Raw genomic sequence first — 22081 nt, forward strand, 5'->3', positions numbered from 1 at the left:
AGAGTGGCTGGGTTTTCCCTAGAGATGGTCAGAATTTTTACAATAAAAGTGTTTGGCTGAAAATGAACATTAACCAAAATAGAAACTTTAAATAAATAAATATACACATATATGTGTCATTTGGAAAGAAAAATTCAAAAGCATGTAGTTTTTGGTGATTTTTCCAAGTTCCATACTTTTTTAAAAAAGCCATAATAATCCTTTAACATTTGCTATACATGTATAAAAAGTGCAGGAAACAATTTGCATGCAGAAATTTCAGAACAGGAAAATACTATATCTAAAATTTTCCAAGATTAAACCTTTCACATTTATTCAAGTTTTTCATTTCCCAACCTAAAGTTCACATTCTTTTCACATTGTGAATGCTCTAAACTTTGAGGTACAGCTTTATACTTAGCCATTTCCTTTCCTTTCTACTAGAGGATTCTTCTTTATTAAAATAATTTAAATGACTGAACAGATCTAAAATAGTGCTAAGAGTTGTATTTTATGTAATTTTGATAACTTTGTCTGAAACAGCCTCAGCAAAGGAGTATCCTTTGGTAAGAAGTTGTGCTGCCACCTTTCCGTGATCTCTTATTAAGGCGTGCTCATTCAGAAGGTTTCTTTTGGAGATGAATGGTTTCACTGCTGAGTTGGTGGACACTAGCAGAGCTCGGCAATTAGTCCCATACACAGTGGAAAGTGGTGCCAAGCTGAGTGACGGAGAACGAATGTCCATCAGACTGCAAATATCTCAATATTGCCAGAAGGGATGGAGATGAAAGGATAGTTGTACCCAAGCTTCCTTTTTTCTTGTATGCATGTGTGAATAAAAGATGTGAAGGATGTGGTACTGAACATTAGCGTGGTGGCTTTCAATGGAAGAAAAGGAACAAATACCTTCAGAGTGGCTTTGTCAGAGAAGCGCTCTCAAAATGGGAATCCACGCCCCCTGTCAGCATGAGGGGAATGTGATAGCCCAGCGCGTTTGTATCCTTGGCGTCTTTGGTCTCCGCTGGGGTTTTGCTTGCCATTAACAAACTTGGACTCTTCTACAAAAAAGAATAAAAAAATTAAAAGCAGAAATTGGAACAATTTGTAAAATTGTGTGTGTGCTTGCTGTTTCACCTAGTGAATTACACCTGCTTTCTTACAAATTGTCTACGTGCTTTTGAATAATGGTAGTTTCTATGTAGTAAATACCTTTCTTTGGTAAGTAACAATGTACCTTCAGAGAAGTAAAAGCAGCAAAAGATAAAAAGTGAATTGTGACTAGTCAACCACATTTATGTCTGAGGTTGATGCAGATACTTAAGTGTCTGCCCCTGTTTTTCTTCTTTATAATATGAAGTCAGTTCTTGGGGAGAGTTTGTAGCATCTTTAACATTTAAATTTAATTCCTGAAATTCAAGTTGACAATTAAAACAGCTATAAATGATGCTAAATATTCCACTTTTCAAATAAACTTTTCACCACTAAGCATTGTCTAAAAAGGAACTCAAAGAAAATGTAAGATCTTGATTCAAAAGCTCCTTGAACTTCATGGCAAGAATCCTATTTGGTATGATGATTTGGCCTTTATGCTGTACTTAAATGATTATACTGGGCTAGGAGTTATTTGGTATTTTATATATGGGAGATCATCTTCTGCATGAGATACCAATTTAGAAACTTACTAATGTCTGTAATACAAAATTTTTATAGAGTAGAACAAGCACAACTGGTAATTTTATAGGTAATTAAAAAAAAATAAAATAGCCAGTATGCAAAGGCTGTGCAGACCACACGGTCCACAGACAACTTTATTTGGCACGCCAACATTTTTTTCTTTCATTACAAGATAAAACAGTTTATTCCTTGAGTACCTGTGGGAAGATGCTGAATGGGAAGCAGAGAACCATAAAGGTAGCAGAAGTAAAGATGGGGCCCCTGTGACTTGAAGCTGTTAGCGAAAGTAACGTTATCTTTGTGTTATGGGCGAGCAGTAAAATTCTTCTTTCTGGAGGGCTAGTTTAAGCTTATACGTTTACGTGCACTGGCAATGGAGCATGTTTTCATCATTTTATGTTCTAACCAACATAAAAGCCAAAAGTTGTCATAATACTTAGGGCAGACCTTCTTCCTGTCTTAGTCTCTGCTTCAGTATGTTAAGTGCCTCAAATGAAATTGGAAATACCCAAAGCAGCTGTAGAGTCAGCACCTGGAGTCAGGTGTTAAATGCAAATGATGAAAACAGCTTTAAAATGTCCTCATAAAATGGTAGCATTTGCTCTGTGTTTTAAGAAGTTGAATTTTCAAATTGCGAAATTACTTCCTTATGAGCTATTATCAGAAGTCATATAAAATCAATGTCTCATTTTCATTTGTAATTATAAAGTGGTAAGATTATTACTCTTAAAGCCAGGGGCTTATTGGTGTTTCGACCTTTGTAGCTCACCAGACAGAGGGTTTGGAAGTTACTAACTGGGAAGGAGGGAGGAGAGCACTGGTAATATTATTTACATTCAAATGTGTCCTTCGAAGTTTTATCAAATTGAGGGAAAATACAGTTAGTACAGCATTTGATTCAAAACTTATCTTCTAGCTTTAAGAAGATTCCTATTTAAAATAGAAAAGATGCAAATCACATCAAGATAATTCCTGTCACTTTGCCCATAATTCATATCACTAAGTCAGCTGGTTTGTCTAATCTATAAATTCATATTCTTGTCTCAAATCTTTGCCAGGTAAAGCAGGGCAATTTTGAGGCAGATAGTAGTACATTTTGAGGCAGATAGTACATTTGATGGTGTTCATCAAAAAGCATAATGTTATTTGAACTAGTTTTATCTTTTGTTCGTAAATACTCTAGCAATTTATTTTGTTTTATCTATGAAATGTCCAGTGTGGGGACCATCTAATCATTAAAGGTCTGATTTTCAGTGCTAATAAGTGCCTTCAATTCTATGTAGAGTCATTGTTAGCCTTAGCTGCTGCCAACCTTCAAAAGCGAGGTTTTTCAGAGTTATCATGATGTCATGTATGGGGTTTTCTTCACTTTTCTGATACCATTAGGCAATACTGGCAAGTGCAATTATGTAGTTGTTGTGTTTTGTCTCAGGGTGGATGAAATGATGGCTGTGTGCATATGAGTTACAAGAAATAGAAAAAAAAATGGAAAATTTTTGCTGTTCTTGTTGAGACAAAAGAACTAGAGTGAATCCTCAACCAAAATACAGCTGCTTATATTACTATGCTGGAATATTTTATTTACTGCTCTTCCAAAAACAAATAAAAAGAAAAAAAAACAGGCAAGTACAATACAATCCATATAGTGTCACAATATAATCCACCCAACCGTAGGCAGGACGAGATCCTTGGCTTTGGGTTCTACATGGTTCAAGTAAAGCAAAGCATTTTTCTGCAGGATCTCAAATGGGATTCTTCCTAGCTGCATAGCAACAGAGGGCGTGGTTTGTCATATTCACTTCTTCCTATAATCTTCATGCATGCATGAAGAAACAGTTTTCTTTTAGCCTTTTAATCGTTCAAGGGTTGATCCTCCAGGACCGGAGGGCTGCACTGATTTGCATGTTTTGCAGTTGTGACCCATAGCACTCGGCGAATAAGTGTAGTGCTCCTTAAATAAGTGTAAGAGCATCTCTTTTTTCAGCTGTCAAGTTTTGGTTTCAGGCATGCATATTTATATCCTAATTCTGAAAACTGCTGTTTTCATTGTGAAGTCTGGTGGATCTGTGTATGCAGAGTTCATTTTAGGACTGGAACATTTCGGAGCATCCTTGCTTCCCAGTAAACATCAGAATATATTTCAGGAAAGTCTTCTCTTTCTGTCTCTTTTAAGTGATTAATTATCTATTTAGATTTATGAAAAAGCATCATTAGATCTGGGTGCCCATTAAGTAGTTGAAATAACACTCTACTGATTGAGAATTTCGTGTTTGTTTTCTTTGTTTGTATATGCTATATCTCTGTAATGTAACTGGCGGAGAAGCTCATTGTGTATGAATGTGAGCATCCCAACCTTATCAGAATGTATTTGAAATAGAACTAATTTAGAAAAAAGGCTTCAAGAAAAAGTCATTAACAGAAGGTAAATGGTTTTACAGCTAATTTCTGCTTCAGGCACTAGGATGACGTGGTTTTTTTTTTTCAGTTCTATACTGAGGCCTTGAGAGATAACTGTATTTGTTAAATTGATATTAATTATAAATGAGAGAGCAATTTGGCAGGTTTGGACTTGATTAGGCTCTCCAGAAAAGCTCAGATAGCTCGAATGCACAGAGTAGAGAGCCTAAAACTGCTTTGTATTCCTTCTGCACAGCAATTCTGCAAAGCAATTTCTTTACGAAATTTGTGTATTTTAACAAGCGGGGACTCTAGAAACATGTCACTGGTGACATGAGTATTGAAATTTGATCTTCTCTCAGTGCGTGTAGGTTCATTTGCAGAGTTGAGACTTGGAGATTGTGATGAGGGAAATCATGATGAGGAATATTTGAAAGTGGTTTGGGTACAGGGCCTTCAGTTTGCTGTTTCTATAATGAAATGCTACATTTCAGCATAGTGTGTGTTTTTCTTAAAAGCATGTGACGCCTTCCAAAAAGGCCTGATTGGGGAGAGAGCCTGTGTTCACTGACAGTCATGACAAAATGATTCCAGCTGTTCTTGAGAGACGCCTACTACTGTGCTGAAAATTACTGTTTTGTACATCTTCTTCGGAATTTAAATGCAATGTTGTTTATTTTGCAGTATTGTTTAACTGCTTCTTGTAAAATAGCTGTTAGCACTCTACACAGTTTTGGTAATGCTGTTTTTGTTTGTAATCTTTTAAGGTTGTGCTGGTTAGATGGAACGAACCATTTCAGAAATTAGCAACCTGTGATGCAGATGGAGGAATATTTGTCTGGATACAATATGAAGGCAGATGGTCTGTGGAGCTTGTGAATGATCGTGGGGCACAGGTTGGTATGCATATCTTCTCTTCAGTCCAGAATGATCAAGTCCCGAGAGACTAAATGAAGAGGACAATGAATAGTACTTTATGCTTTTTGAAATGTTCAGGAGAAAATGAAACATTTTTTTTAATGAAAGGAGTATGCAAGAAGTGTCAAAGACACTTTGCAAGGGCAGTTGCTTTATCTGATAGCCATGAAATCAGAACTGCTACTACTTGTCCTGCCTAGCTCTGTGCAGTGCTACCTTTTATCAAAACAATGAGAAATTACTCCATGGCTAACACATCTATTTTCTTATCTTTGATATATTAAGGTAAGCGACTTTACATGGAGCCATGATGGGACTCAAGCCCTTATCTCCTATAGAGATGGATTTGTGCTGGTTGGTTCAGTCAGCGGACAAAGACACTGGTCTTCAGAAATAAACTTGGAGAGTCAGATCACGTGCGGCATATGGACTCCAGATGACCAACAGGTAATGGGGCTTTTAGAGGCTGTTAATTATATCACAGTGTTATGCTGTAGAATACACCTCTTTAAAAGTCGTTAAATAAAATACCTTGTAAGAACAGTTCTGTCAAAACTGGTGCTCCCACAGATAGTGACAATTAAATATACTAATGTACCAAGTTGCCTATCATCAGTTTTCACTCTGATTCATATGCAGTCTTATTCAAAGTCAGTTGTTTGAGATGGGAATCTGTAATTGTACCCCTAATTCATTGATGCAGCTATTGTGAAAATATGCATTTGAGCAGAGATACAGCATGGACTAGTAAACATCTGAGCAGCTGCTTCAATATAGAGCTGCCCAGTTTGCACTTGCAGCAAAAGCAGTTCAACTGACATACAGGTCCCTTCTCAAGGGACCAAACTGATTGTGTCAGAGGGGCTTCTCAGCCTTATGCAAAACACATAATTTTTAAAAAGGCTATTTTTTAACAGTTGAGCCCAAAACTTGCTGAGCTTTGGAAAAGCGAGTTAAAAAAATCTTCTTTACTGTTTTTCTAATGAAGCATATCATACTGGTCACTTCACCGTTTATAGTGGGGCTTGAGCTAGCCCATTGGCTTCATTTGCAGAATTTACAATGGCCCTTTGCCATTCGGCTGTTGACCTTTGTGGAATGGTCTTTCCTTCCACATACTTGCTATCATTATGGTTAATGTGTGTACTAAAAAGAAATTCCAGAAGTAGAATAGTGCAAAGAGAATTTGCATTATGATCAAGACTGGATTATTTTCCTTTCTTCATTTTACACCTTTGAGACAACGTACTAGTTCAGGACTCAAGGTACCACTCACTGACTTTCACAGAATCACAGAATAGTCTAGGTTGGAAGAGACCTACAAGATCACTGAGTCCAACCTCTGACCTAATGCAAACAAATCTTCCACTAAACCATATCCCTAAGCTCTACATCTAAAAAGTCTTTTAAAGACCTCCAGGGATGGTGACTCAACCACTTCCCTGGGCAGCCTATTCCAGTGACTAACAACCCGTTCAGTAAAGAAGTTCTTCCTAATATCCAACCTATTAGGATAGGTTGGATACTTTAATTCAGAATACTACAAATCCATACAAGATATATGCAGGGTTATTTTGAGAATTGCTAGTGGAGTACAGTAGCACTAATAATATGCATTTCTACAGCTGTATCTAATAATTTTAGAGTGCTCTGCAAAGAATAATGAATTAATTATTGCAACACTACTCTTTAAAGCCAGGGAGTCTAACTGCCTCTTTTTGAATCTGGGGAGATTCAAGTCTTGGCAGTAAATAATTGACTCAAGATCAAGAGGAAAAGACAAGCAGCAGAAGTAGGAGAGAAACTAACATCTAATAGCTCTCAGTCCTATTTTTTAAATATGAGGCTACCCCATTTGTATGATTCTTGGTTGTAGTTCACTGCTGTATTTGTAAATATCGCCACTTGAGTGCTTAATTTGGGGTGAATGACTGCTTTTTAATTCAGATTCGCCCGTATGTTTGTACTTTCTAAACTGGATGCTCCATAAGTGCTTATTCCAGAAAACAAACACTTGTTCAGCATCCATATAAGCACATGTGAACATAATGGCCAATTCCAGCCGTGTAAAAATAATTTGCTTGATTTAGGACATTCTGTTGTTGACAAACTCACTGAAATAGAAACCAAAACCAGCCACAAGTTTGATGTTAATCTCTACAGTTCTCCAAACTATGGGGTTTGCATGTTAACTGATGATGAATCCTTGTGCTGTTCTCCAGAGTTGGTGAAGAGAAGAGATATTCTAATATGTATTTAGATGTATTTGTCTCCGGGACACAAAGAAATATAATTCACTGAGGTTCTTAGGAGAGACTGTGCTCTGTTCATACTGAAAATTGAAATTTCGGGGAAAAAAGACTTTGCATTTATTACACACAAATAAGCTCATACAGAAATGGATACACTTACTAACTTAGCTCCTTATCTAATTTCTCTCCTGATTTGTCTGTGCAAATGAGATAAGAATGTTCTAGTATAGTGTAGCTTCAGCATCTTCCCTATTGCCTAATATAATCTATTTCTCTGTACAGAGAGGGAAAGGTAAATGTGAACATTTACATTTGTATTATTATTTTTGTCACCCCTCTGGCACCATGAAAATTGCTACTGAAAGTATTTCTGGAAAACTACACCCCATAGCACCTTGACCTCTGACACAATTAACTTGGAGAGCTAAATTTCCAAGGGAAATGTACTGTTCAGTATTATTTTTCTATTGTCTTCTTAAAAATGCACTCAATATAGACTGTTTTGCACCTCACTTTTTAGTTCTCTCAACTTTCTCCCTCAGTCATCTGTAGCGTGCATCCTCCTCTTTGCTTCCAGTCTCATTTTGTCTTTTCTCCCATCTGTCTGACACCAGTAGTCTATCACTGACTGCTGTAGCTGCTCTCTGGCAATTCTGCAAGAAGAGAATTTCCTACAGCTGTCTTTCTGGTGGAGGAGAAGAATGGTTGGAGCTATAGTATTGCTAACCATCTTCTTGTTTTGACATAAAGGTGAGTTAGCAATACTTTCATGTCAAATATGTCAAATAGAGAGTCAAACTCTTAATCATATCTGTGATGATGGTAGAGCGTATGTGTCCTCTGGATTTTTGTCCTTCCTGTGATCTGATACAGACTTGTGCGTGAGGCCTTCAAGGTAGTGGTTGATGCCACCTGTGGTTGAAACTCCATGGTTAATACTTCCCAAAGTCTTTTCTCCTTGTGTGCTGGGGACAAACTTACTATGAGTCAGAGGAGACCTGGTTGACTGCAACACTTTCTTTCTCGGCATCCTGTCTCAGCAGATGATCTTGTGAAGGTCACTGGCAAATTTTTGCTGTAGTTCACACGTAGGTCTAGGGTCTGGATATTGCACTGTGGGATTCTTTAGCTAATTCTAAACAGAGGCCTTTTGATTGCAATTCTCCATATTAATTGAAGAGGACTAGAATTTAATTCTGTCATTTTCATTGTATTTCTGCAGTCCTGCCAGAGTGGAGGGCTTTAGCAGTTTCCTGTTCCTGTATACTTTATATCCAGAGCACGCTTCTGGCGAAGGCACACAGCCCCATTATACCAATGGACTCTTGAGAATAATAAGCAAATACACACAATATGAAAACTTCATAGGACTGGGTCCTCCATATCTTGAGCAGAATGACACTTGTGTTACACTTGGATGGCATCACTCAGGAATGTGACCTTCCTTTCTGTTTTTTTGAATTGATTTTCCAAGGGCTACAGGAGGCTACAGAGCCTACTTCCTCAGGGTGATGTAGAATGGAAACTCAGAGACTTACCAGGATTCTCTTTGACGAAGACATATCAGACAATGAGTACATGTGAACTTCCTTGTGTTTGCTTTGAAAATAAATGTACAAGCAGTTAACTGATGTGATCTGCATCCTGCCTGGCACAATATTAACTGTTGTATATGGTCCCACTGCAATACAAAGTACATTAGTCCTTAAAATGTGTGAATAAAGGTCCCTGGTTTGAACCTATTCTGTGGCTAATCATACAGAATACTGATCTCGGTGGAAGAGAAAACAAGCACAGCATTCGGAAAAGATACTGTGTACACTGTAAGGTCTTATGATGAATTGGAAGAGAAACTATGAGACCAATTGCAGATAAAATTGTTTTGTCTGAAAATGCAGGGTGCAGGAGGTCTGTATTTTTTGTTTTAATCTTCTGTAGCTTGCAGTAGCTGTGCAGGAAGGCAGTTTCTAGGCTGTTAGTCACTCCTGCTCCCGGCGCTCGCCGTCCCTACTCCCATGGCAACCACAGAAACTTCAGCATTTTTTTCCTGACAAGCACAGAGCTGAGGCAGGTTTCAGCACCTTCCTTCTGCCATGAGCACCCCGCGCTTCAAGGCAGAGCCCTGCACCCAGAGAGGAGCTCACGTGAAGGAGAGGAGCCTGGACCTCTCTGGGTCCAGCAGTGCAGACCACAAGGACTCCCCCCAGCTGAAACAGATCTGTTTCCCCACAGTGATTCCCACCTTGACTCGAAAACTGAACTCGCCTTTGCCTGGTCTGTCCAGACTGGTAGGGGCTGGGCTGAGGCAGCCTCATTAAGGTGAATGCAGATTGCTGCTGACCTTCATGAGGCATCAGTTTTCATAGTCATAAGCTCATAATATGACACTTAGTCATGTCAGTATTTTCCCCAAGTCATCACAGCATTAGCAAATCTCAGGCCTGGAGGTACAAGCTAATTAACCAGGAGCACTGTCAAATGGCTACTGTAGCACCAGGCTTTTTATGACTTTGCCTATTTGGTTCCATGGTTTTGGTGTGGCTTTAGTCCCTGGGAGGAGTAACTAATAAATCCATGGCCATTTGAGTACAGTCTGCTTTTGGATGCCCCCATTTTTATCCACGGTCCATGACTTGCAGTTGCCTACAACCTTTTCAGGGGAATAATTATTCTAAACCACTCCTACACTGAAAGTAGGAATAGTAGCCTTATCTAGCTTCCAGAACGTGGCTTAAAAATAAGGAATTTTTAATGTTGCATCTATTTGTGCCATTACTGCTATCCTCCCACCTGTGCTTTCTTTTGCCTGATGCTCTGGAATGAGGAATTTGTGCTTCCATTCCCCCTACCATTCTGATTTTAATCAGGTGCTGTAGCTCACACCTGAGTCAGGCAGTCACTGCTATTGCAGGAGTCACACTGCTCAAGTATAACTATGCTCAGACATGTAGCTGTGTGGAAACAAGATCTTGAAGACAGCCTTCTAAGGAGCTGACAGAATGATGACAGAGAGCTACAAACAGGCAACTGGGGCGGTACAGGAAAGGGAAATATTTACCTTAATCATTATGAGTATTGGAAGGCTTGGAAGGACAAAAGGAAAAAAACAATACAGATGGTAAAATTTGAAAGTATAAGCAATGAGTTTGGTCTTTATTAGAATGTTCCTTGGCCCTATCAATAATCTTTGTAGGTTCAGATAAAGGAGCCTCTAAAATGCCAGGAAATACCTCTATTTGTGTTTCTTAACATGTAGTAATACATCTTTTCCCTCATCAATTTTGGGTGCAGTGACTATCAAGTGACCCTACATGTGTATTTACAATGATTAGAGCTGCTCTAAATTGTAGAGTAAGGTACAGTTATTGAGGAAAAACTGAAAGACTTATTTTAATTGTTGGGTGAATTACACAAATTATTGGGAAAAAAATGGCTAGAGGCATTCTATAGCATTGAAGAAATGTTATTAATTAACTAGGCAGTTTGTTCAAGCCACAAGGACTTCAGACAATGGTCAAATCATATAAGGATTTTTACATTGCATGTTCCATAATTGAGAAGTCCTGTTAAAATGCAAAAAGAAGACAGAAAAAAGAGTCTCCTTTTAAGATAAATCTGTTTGTTATATAAAACAGATAGATAAGCAGATAAGCATAAAGTATTTTGTTTTGTTTTAAGATAATTTGTTTTGTTTTGTTTTGTTTTTTGCATAGACTTTAGTGTTCTTTAAGGCCTGGCTGGATGGGGCTTTGAGCAACCTGGTCTAGTGGGTGGCGTCCCTGCCCATGTCAGGGGGGTTGGAACTGGATGGTCTTTAAGGTCTCTTCCAGCCCAAACCATTCTGTGATTCTGTGATTCTGTGATTCTTGATTTATATATTCATACATGCTGCAAGCCAGTAATGCTGCTTTTGTTCTTTGCTTGGTGACTTGATTTTTATGATGCCACGTAATAGTGACAGACAGTTTTTATGTGAAAAAAGTAATGTGAATTTTAAGTGCTATTTAGCCTTTCTTTCTCCCATCTCTTTTTATTATATTGTTTTAAAGCTTCATTATGCAGCTATTTCTGAAATAATAGATTTCTTTTCTGGTGTCTATATATAGTTTCATTAGCATTGTCTTTTTTTGCTTTTCTGTCTCACATAGCTGTTCGTGCATCATTCTGCTGAGAATACGGCTTACAAAAAGAAGGAGGCAAAAGAGTTAAATAGCTTGGTGCTCTGTGTCTCTTTTCAGTTGTGCTCTCCTTTTCTCACTAGCAATGAGTGGCTTTACTGCAGATTTTAGTACTCAGCTGAGGACTTTAAAGGCTTTGCCTTACGTTTTGGGGAGGACAGAGAGTAAATAAAAAGCTGTCTGGAGCTTCTAGGGTTCATCTGCATCTCCAGGAGCCATAGCATCTCTCTGTGGGTTTATTCCAGACAAGTTTTTTTTTTTTTTTTTTTTTTTTCCTGCCAGAAACCCTGACCAATAATGCACAATTATTGAGCAGATAGTTGAAGGAGCAGAGCAACAAGGTGATGCTTCAAAGTGTTTTGTTCTTCCCACTAGCTTCATCTGTGCCTTGCCTAATCTTTCCCTTGATGCTCCTCATCCTGTCTATAGTGGCAAGGCACTGAGAGCTGGCGAGATGAAGCTATTTGTTCTCGTCACAAGGGCTGTAAGATGGGGCTGTTTGCGTGCTGACGGCATCCTGGCTCATGTTTTCGCATTGCTGCTGCAATGTTTCATGTCAACATTATATCAGATGAGTCTTGCAAAGATTTTTTTTCCCTTAATGACTCTGTCTGAAAAGAAGAATGTGAATGTTTTAATGTTTCGCTCCTCGTTGCAGTCTCCTGTTGACAGGGTAAAGGGATTTAATGTTTGTTACTGCAAAAAGCAAATGGCAGAAAGGATTTCTGCATCCTCTTGGTTGCACAATGTATAAAGGATGTTCAGATCACCTTCAACACTCTCCTAACTCTTTACCTTGATCTGGCATGACACTTGGATAGGTCACAATATTCTTATTTTAGCTGACCAGAATCTAGGGTTTATTAAGCTCTGTGCACGTCTTTCCTCTGTCAGAAAGAAAGGATGTTAATGGAAATGACAAACCTGAGATGGAAAAAGAGCTGAAGACTCATTGTGCCATTCAGTTATTGTGTCCACTTAGCATTTTTATACCCAGTACTGTTTCACATTTTTGGACCGTCAGTATTTGAATCAGCAAAATAAAGGTGAGTGCAAATAGACACACTGCCAGTCTTTCTGTGGGAAGTGTCAGGAAGACAGGAATAGTTTGCTCCTCTGCTCACCTTGCTAGTACTTGTATAGAAGGATTTGCTCATAGAGCCTGAAGCCTTCAGTTCTCTGGGACAAGGAACACTCACTTGAAACCGTGTTTCTGAACAGCATTGTATTATGCTTCAGCTCTGGGGCAAACAGTAAGAACAAGGATTTGCAGTCTACCTGTGCAAAGTGGCAGCAAATGCTTATGCTGGTTTTTAGGTAGTTCAGGCAAAAATGGCACTTGATGCAGCAATCACCTTTCTTCCTGAGAAGTCATATATAAAGTCAGAATTTTATTTTCCTTTGATTTGTTTGGTCACATTTTGAGTTGGTCAGGAAGTGGCATGTGAGTAGAAGTTTTTCTTTCTTATACAGGAAAAATGTTCTAAACTGTGAATATTTAGAGCATTTATCAGAAACATTCTGTGTTATTCCATTTCCAAAACCATTTGACTGAGAATGCTTTGGCCCCAGGACTCATTTGGTTCATCCAGAGCTTTGTGATCTTTATGATTCAAAAGAAATGCAGCTGCTGGCATGGTTAATTTAAATTTTGTCAGCAATGCGACTTGATCTGTGAATTTTTGGGGAAGTTAGTAACAAGACAGGGAGCCAACATGGGTCCTGAATTTGGGTAAGATGTTCATGCTTGTGCATAGTGTGAATCACTTGCATGGGGAGATAGGATTATAGTGATTAAATAAGGAAGAGGACATTTGTGGATTTCTGCAGTAGTCTTGTCTGGGAAAGCAAGGCCAATTCATGTAGTAAATGGAAGTTGAAAGGTGGTATTTTTGGTAACCAATACCACATGGTCTTTCCTCGGATTTGTCAACAAGAAGTAGTGCGTGAATGGAAAGTGTAAACGGCATCTCTGTATTCCCCAAACCCTTTCCCATCAGGGTGTCATCGTGTGTGGATTCAACTTGTGTTCTCTGCTTTTTGTCCAGGAGCCAGTTTCTTGTTGGTGTTCTGATGTTCAGGGATTGTGGACAGCTGCATCAGCTGGAAATGGGTTAATCCTTCCCTGCTTTCCTTGCTTTTGGGAGTAAAGTCATTCTTCTTTAGTGCCTCATTTTGGTAACAGTTTATTACTCAACATATCTCCCTGTTGACTCCCTTATACTTGACCTCACCCTTTCTACATATTTCCTGCCCGTACTGTGTTACCCCTCTCTGCCAACACACAAGACCTAGAAAGAATGCAGAAGCTGGGGCACTTGCTACCATTAGCATATAGCTTGACCCTGGAGCTTCTTGATTATGTATTATGAAAGTCAAAACAGCAAGGACATTGTTTCTAAAATACTTTATGTTGCATTTTCACTGGTCCAGAGTGCAATCCTTGTTGCTAAGTAATACCATTTTCAATTAGGAAAAAAAAAAAAAATGCAGCAAAAACTCTGACTTCTAAAACTCAGAAGGTGATTTTAACTTCAGCAGACAACATATCTTTCAGGAAATAGCTAAACCCTGGCTTGGGAACAGTACAGGAGACTGCCAAGTGTATGTGAGCACTCTGGGTATCTGTTGACTCATTTGCCTGATTGAGTGGTTGTTGGTAAAACTAATTACATTTTCCCACCTACCAGTACCAAATAGTTCTTTTTGTTGCTATGTATAATTTGATATATGTGAAGAATACATTCTTCATAGGCATGTGTGCATTTTCCTGGCAGAGTTTAGTGAGAATACAGAAAACCACGGTGCTTGAAGAGCGTTCCAACATACTTCTGGTGTGGGTCCAGGCCTGGAGTTCTGTCCTTGTTAAAAGCTACAGAAGATGTTCTGATGAAGATGTTCCAGCTGCTGGTTTTAGTTCATTTTGCATGCTGTTTTAAATGCAATTTGAAACCTAACACAGGTTAAAAAAATAAAACAGCAACTCTATTCCTTGTCTAGAGTAAACTGGTATTTTGTAAATTGTAAATCTGTAAATTTAGTAAACATTATATAAAAGGTTTGCTCTTTTCACTGAAAAATCCGTTACAGGATACTTTCTAAAAAATGTCTCGAGTCAAGAAAGAATATAGAAATGCATGTGCCAGTAAATATACAAGTCAGAATTATTGTGGGTATAATTACAGACATATAATAATCATTTCTGTAATTTGCCAGATTGCCTCAAATAAATCTTCACCTGCACAATTGCTTCCATCCTCACGTGTCCAGAGCAGTTGTATAATTTGAGATTCTGCTTTTGAGAAACTACTGGTGTTTCTGACTTCTGAAACAAAGTGTGAAGCTGTATCTAATTTACAGTCGTTCAACTATGTTATACTATTTTAGAGAGAAATAAAGCCAGTGTGGTTTGAATCCCCAGGTTTTAGAGTTTCAATCTGTATTAAACAGATTCGTCACCAGAATCTCCAGTGTATTTACTTTGTCTTCTCATTTGAGGACTCTGTAATAGTTATCTAAACCCTGTGGAATTTACAAGGGAGAGAAAGAACAAGCCTGAAAGTAGGTAACTAAACCAGCACTGTTCCTGAAAGTTTTAACAGTCTCAAATGGGAATTGCAGTGCTCTGTATATATGCAGTTAGCTGGATGATCTCATGGTGTATTGTCCATGAGCAGGCTGGCAACTCCTCATTTCTAAAGGAAACAAAACTCTTGTCAGTTTTTTAGACATAAAGTCAGAAAAAAAAAAAAAAAAAAAAAAAAAAAAACTAGTGCTTTTTGCCCCCTGAGTTTTTTGTGTGAATTGTGGTGATGTCTCTTTTAGTGTCAGTTCAAGAAATCATTTTACAGCAGTTGAATTTTTAATGGAAATAAAAAGTATTCAGCAGAAAAGCAGCGGTCTCCCTCTGTTTGGTTCTCATGCTCTCTGCATTGTGAGGTAAAAAGAAGTAAAGGCAAAGATACCACACTAAGAAAAAAAAAAAACATTTTTCACTTTTTTATGTATCCTAAGAGGCTGCTGATGCATTGTCTCATGCTTTCTGGTGGAGAAAAAATAAACAAGAAGAGCACAAAGAATGCAAAATGCTAATACTACGACTAAACGGACTGCAAAATGTCTTAACTCAACCTTTGCAAGACTGGCAGGCTTTTTTGTTTGGCTAGTACTAGGGAACGAAAATATTAAAGGCAATCATTTTCCACATATTTCCCATGCTGCTAAGACTATCTGCATAAATAGAAGTTTGATTTTGTATATTAATTTTGTATATTAATCAGTTTATAATTCAGTTAATCTTGAATCGGCAAGATAGATTTAACTCTATTAGTCTGATGGCACTGTGGTGATGACTGTAAAGCTTGTTCCTAGCATGAATATGAATGTTAAATTAAAGGAAACAGAACTAATTCAGCTTTCTTGAACTGCTCAGCATCTTCTGGCATTGCAAACTCATGCAGTTGACTTTATTAGCATTTTTGCAGAACCTAATTTCTGAAGTTCAGTGCTGACTTTCTCCTTTTGAGGGTGCAGGGGGAGGAGGCTAAAGGAAATGCATAAAGACAGCTCTAAACTTGGAAAGAGGAATGGCAGCGAGGCAAACATCAGGCAAGGTGGCTGCAAATTCAGAGGTATGCAGGATAAACAGTTAGTGGCAGCATTGGTGCTACCTGGTACAATGGTAACAAGGTTCCAGCAGATGTGGGGCCAGACAGAAAAGGAACTAGAAAGGCAGAAAGTAAAATAAAATGCCGAAAAAGCAAGGTTTGCAAAATGTGTGGGTAAAAGAAGAATCCTTCAAACTTTGGAAAAGCAATTGTGGAGAATGTTTGAAACCAGTAAGTCAGAGCAGGTCAAAAAACATGAGAGAAATTGGAGGCCTCCAACTGGAGTTTGTGGAAAAAAATGTGTAGAAATTGTTCTTAAAATGCAGATTTAGACATAATATTGTTAAGAACAGTAGCACTGTGAGATCATTCACAATTTCCTTAGTCACAAGATGCCAATGAGATTTGTGCCCTGGACTACTGTTTCACTGTTAAGAAACTCCTAACAGTCAGAGGAAATTAAAAAGGGGTCCTGGGACGGGTTATTTTGAAATTCATCAAGTCCCTCAATCTAACTGGTACATGCAAATGCAAGTTGTCAGTGCAGCTTGCACTGGATTCTAAATTAAAATTGTAAGTATAATTGGGACCTGCCTGTCCCTTAGTCTTAGTGGGATCCCACTTGAATTAGTACCTGCAATCAGAGACCGTAAGAGCTTATCGGAATGGATAAGAAGTACAAAACCATTGCAGTACTGTTGCATTAGTCAACACTGTGGTCTTGCTTGAAATATTCTGTGCAGGGTAAGTCACTGTCTCCTAAAAGGAAAATTGAGAAAATTGAAAAAAGAACTAGAAGAGTCAGGAATTGAGAACTGCAAAGCATCTTTTGCTCACTCCTTTCCAAACCAGGTCACTTGACTAGTGCCCTCAGCTACAGACCAACAAGAAAGTCCAGTGTCTCTGTAAAAATTCTGTTTTTAAAATAACCAAATAATACTAGGATATATTCATTTTCAATGTTGTTTTAATTAGCTGAGTCTGTGAAGTTGTTTTGCTTCCCTCAGTTGTCAAATGTACATTCTTAAAAAGTTAAACGGGTTCTTTTAAAAATCCTGGTCCATCATTAAGTAGAGCAGATGTTCCTTTTCTGGTCCTATAGCATCACAGTACTGGACTCTCTTTCAAAAAGAGCTATCCTGACTTCAGCATGAACTTTAAACAAAGACTCGGTCATTGCCCTGATGCTAAAGAAAGGCACATGTTCCAAAAATGTATTGACCAGATTTCCTGGGAGTTTTGTTTGACTAGCAACATTTGAAACCTTCAGTGTTAGTACTATATGTCATGAAGGCAACATCTTAGTCTATTAATATCCTTCTGCAGCACTATTGACTGTTCAGTTTGTACAACCCAAATGTTAGATTGGAAGTAATTCTGTCTTTTAACTCTTTATATCAAGTCATCAAATACGTTATTGCTGGGATTGGATTATCCTCAGTTACTATGAAAGTCAAAGTGACTGTAGTTCTAGAAAGCTTCTTTGACAATGAGGACAGGCTATGATGTAGGAATGAACAGTGGCTAGATTTTCTGCAGATAGAACTCAACACAGCTTCATTTACTTAATTCAATTATTATGATTTATAGACTTTTCTCAGCTACTATGCATAATCAGATGTAGCAAGATGGCAGGATCTCCCCGATTCCTACTGTAGTGGTTTATTAAAATTAGCATAAAGCTTGAGCACTCTTACTGTTGATTAGTTCATTTTATGTACATTAAACCAAATTAAATGACAAGAAAATAATTTTTGTGCCAAAATAACATCGTCTTTAGTAAATTCTAGTTGTATTATGAAGTAGTGGGCCTCCTGAGCTGGACCTTCATGCACCAAATCTTTGGCTACTGTGTTAAAGCTCCATAAATTTCAGTGCTGCCAAACCATTTATACCAACACTGTATCTAATCCAGATGCATTACAGCATCACAACAGATCTTATGGGAATAGCAGCAGTTCAGCACAACAGATACATGCATAGCAAAGTCACCAAACAGGTTTGAGTTGTGCCTGTTGGACTGAATTATTTAGCTTCTTGGCTGTTCTAGTATTCATCTCTTCATAAAAAAATAACTTGAGAGTGGAATAACCCATCTTTCGATTAACATGCCTTTTAGGAATTGGTGCATTTTAGGCTGCAAATTGAAGACTTTTTGTAATATTAAGCATTTAAGGGGATTGCAGTCTTGAATGTTAATTCCGTGGATAATAGTTTCAAAACTGATGAAACCCCTCTTTATTTACCAAGACTAGCTTATGAAACTCATCACAAGTTACCTCAGAGCTAACTTGTCAGCAGATTTCAGAGAAGGGTGTTTTTCAGATATTCAGATTTTTTATAATAAATAGAAATCAACACAGGCGTGGGTTTCATGAGGAACCCAGACACCTGTGTCTCTGGACTTAACCCAACTTTCAGATCTCGGTATGCTTAGAAAATGTCATATGAATTATCCCAGTGCTGTCTATCAGTTTTCCCTTCAAAGCATACGGCGTCAGGGCACCGTTGGAGACTGCTCTAGAAATGGTACCTCTTTTGTTTCCTGCATTCATATGACCTTTAATCAGCTACAGCTTCACTACAGTACAGCACTCATTATGTCTGATACGTTTTGCAGGGAAATAACTGTATTTATGTTGTGTAACTGGGTCGCACTTTAAATGTATATGTGATCTAAGGTGTTTTATTATCAGATTTTGTATTATTCATCAAATGCAATTCTGCAAGTGGTAATACATGTAATAACAGTTGAAATAATGAACAGTATGAAAGGAGGGGAGATGAGACAAATAGAAGAACAGCACAAAGGGCCAAATAACCATTTCATAATAAGTACTTGGATTTTTTTAATTACTATTATTATTGTTTAGTTTGTGTATTTGAGAGTTAACAAAGCAGTGTGACTTGTTCATTACCTTTTTCCATCATTCCCTCAGACTTCATAGATCGGCAAATACCTGAAAAATATGAATGTAGGCAGCTAAAATACAGCCATTTAATTTTTCCATTGGATCTTTCAAGTATACCCTGTGGCTTGACCTTTTCTTCTGAAGGTCAAGAGAGCTTTATTCATCTGACATACATAGCTTGAGTATGGCATTTATAGCCTGGGTAATGTTATGGATGATAACACCATTAGACATTTATACAGCTTCAGCAGGAGTTCAGCCAGCAGGGCTATCAGCCTGATAAATGCTTTCATCAAAAAGGTTGTATTGCTACAATAAGCTGAAAACTTAAAGCTGCTCCTTGAAACCTATAGCCTGGCTAAAGAGATAAGGAGTACCTTCTGACATTTCTAAGTTGCTAAAGAGCTATCTTAGGTCCCCGTGCAATTATTAAGATGCCCGCATGCAGCTGTTCTGATCTGAGTTAGAAATCAATGTAGGAGTTCATAATTTTAAATGAACTGGGGGCAGTGCTACTCAAAAGAATTAGCTTTACACTGAGATTAGACTAAACTTTGGGTAATAAGTCCCAACATTTTATTCCTACCCAATTAGAAAGTGTTTTACAGAATTTTAGGAGACAGAACTCATATACTGATATTTTTGGAAACAACAGAAAGTCTTGCCTCCTCTATGTAGCTATTTTGCACATATAAAAATTCATAGGAGACTGCTAAAAAGCTAGTCTATAGGCTTGGTTGAAAGTGGTGTGAGAATCTAGCAATGACAACCTGTAGGATTTGGGCTTTGTTGAGTTTATTTTGTAGATAGTGAAAGTAGTTATACACTGTTTATGGATGAAAAAGCAGTTGAACAGCATGAAAATAGATGGTATGAGACAAATGGAAGAAGAGTAGAATAAAGGACCAAAAGGGAAGGGAGGGTGCAATGAAAGCTTGAGTTCTTACATATGTTCTGTCTTACATGGGCAGAGTCGACACGGGCTCATGAAGGGAAACTCCTATCTTACTAATTCAATATCCTTCTGCAATAAGGTCACCCACTTGGTGGATGAAGGAAAAGCAGTGAATGTAATCTTCCTGAGTTTTAGTAAGGCCTTTGATACTGTCCCTCACAGCATCCTTCTGGACAAATTGTTCATCTGTGAGATAAACAGGCTCATGTTATGCTGGATGATGAACTGGCTTGGTGATAGAGCTCAAAGGGTAGTGAATGGGGCTACATCTGGCTGGTGACTGGTTGCTTGTGGTACACGGAGCAAGAGGACTTGCAGAAGGATCTAGGTACACTGGAGCACTGGGCAGTTATCAAAGGCATGAAACTGAGCTAGGGCAAATGCTGAGTTCTGCACCTGGGATGGAGAAATGCAGGGCACAGGTACAGACTGGGAGACGAGCGGCTGGAGAGCATCTCAGCAGGAAGGGCTCTGGGGGTACTGGTCAACAGCAGGCTCAACGTGAGCCAGCAGCGTGCCCTGGCAGCCAAGAGGGTAAACTGCATTTTGGGGTGCATTAAATACAGCATAGCCAGCCGGTCAGAAGAGGTGATTCTCCAGCTGTATTTAGCATTGGTGTGGCCTCGCCTTGAATATGCAAAGGAGGGCAATGAAGCTGGCAAAAGGGCTGGAAGGCATGTCCTGTGAGGAGAGGATGAGGACTCTTGGCTTGTCCAGTCTGGAGAAAAAGAGGCTGAGAGATGACCCCGTTGCTCATTGCAACTTCGTGAGGAGGGGAAGTGGAGAGGGTCTCTTTTCAATGGTATGCAATGATGGAACACAAGGTGATAGTGCAAAGCTGAGCCAGAGGAGGTTCAGACCAGATATAAGGGAAAATTTTTTTACAGTGAGGGTTGTCAAACACTGGAACAGGCTACCTAGCAAGGTGGTTGATGCCCTATGCCTGTCAGTGCTCAAGAGGCATTTGGATGATGCCCTCAATAATTTGCTTTAACTTCTGGTTAGCCCTGAAGTGGTCAGGTAATTGGACTTGATGGTCTTTGTAGGTCCATTCTAAGTGAATTATTCTAATTATAATTCTAATTTATAGCTAAGAATAGAAGTCTGAGGCTCATAACAAACTTCACCTGCTGTTTTAACCCAGCAGCTATTTAACATAAGGATATTCATATCATGTAGTGATTACAGTTAAGGAAGCCACGTACTGCTTTTTGGTTGTGTGTGTTCATGTGAAATGACTCCATTGATTTCCTTAAGATGTTAATAAATTCACAGGAGTTCGTCTTATTGAATTCCTCCTCAGGTTTGCAACTTTCTGTGTTTCTTGATCACCACCTGTAGAAAAATTTGTAGTATTTCTTATTCTTGTCTGAGACCTTTGAAGCCAGACTTCCTTTCTGAAATTTCCAAAAGAGCAACAATGACAGTTGCTTTCTATGTAAGTGCTATTTTATAGATGGGGAACAATTATCCTGTATTTCTCATAGCATTAAGAGGTAAAGGTTACCCAGTGAAATTACCAGTTAGCAAGCTTAAACAAAGACGAGGTTGTATTTTTTATCTGAAGCTACATGAGTATGCAGGGGAGGTGCCTGCTCAGTACATCCTGTACTTTTATTATTTTCCAAATACCTGATCACCATTAGAGATAAGATATAAGGCTAGATGAATTTTTGATCTGGGCATGCAATTGTTAGAATCTTAAATCTACAAACCCTTTCACAGAGAAATGATAAAACCTGTGCTTCAGACATTTTCTTTCCAATGTATAGGCAATTTGCCCTTCAGTTTGTACACTTCTTTAACATGGCAACAGAGAAATCAAGTTATGTGAAAGGGTGATTGTAAAACCAAAGTATGCAGTAGACTGAAGGGCGGGTATAAGATTTGACCTTCCTTTCAGCTTCCTTTTAAATGCTGGCTAGTTTTCAAATTGATGAGTGCCTTTAATTTTGCTTTAAAACTTATTTGCCTGGAATTATGTGGTAGCAGCAACAGCCTTGGCTAATGCATTTATCATTTGGTGGATTTATTAATCCTTATTTCCTGATGTTTTTCTAAAACTCATCAAATATACAGGATCTTAACTTGTTCAAAACCTCAAGACAGAAAATGTTCATAAAAGAGAAATTGTAGGTGTCCGTCAGTCTGTCTTCAATCAGCACACATTGCCTACAGAGCAGTTTAAGGACATGAAAAAAACCCTTGC

The 22081-nt window shown here is 38.4% G+C and overlaps 1 protein-coding gene across 1 annotated transcript in view; it reads left to right on the forward strand.

Annotated features, from left to right (window-relative positions):
- Positions 1-22081, forward strand: part of TULP4 (TUB like protein 4) — a 156326-nt gene that overhangs the window by 92629 nt on the left and 41616 nt on the right. Inside the window, exons 3-4 of the mRNA XM_035320030.1 lie at positions 4818-4946; positions 5254-5415. Coding sequence (XP_035175921.1) covers positions 4818-4946; positions 5254-5415 — 291 coding nt within the window. The remainder of the gene's footprint in view (positions 1-4817; positions 4947-5253; positions 5416-22081) is intronic.

This window comes from Oxyura jamaicensis, chromosome 3 (assembly GCF_011077185.1).
Source record: "Oxyura jamaicensis isolate SHBP4307 breed ruddy duck chromosome 3, BPBGC_Ojam_1.0, whole genome shotgun sequence".
Taxonomy (NCBI): Eukaryota; Metazoa; Chordata; class Aves; order Anseriformes; family Anatidae; genus Oxyura; species Oxyura jamaicensis.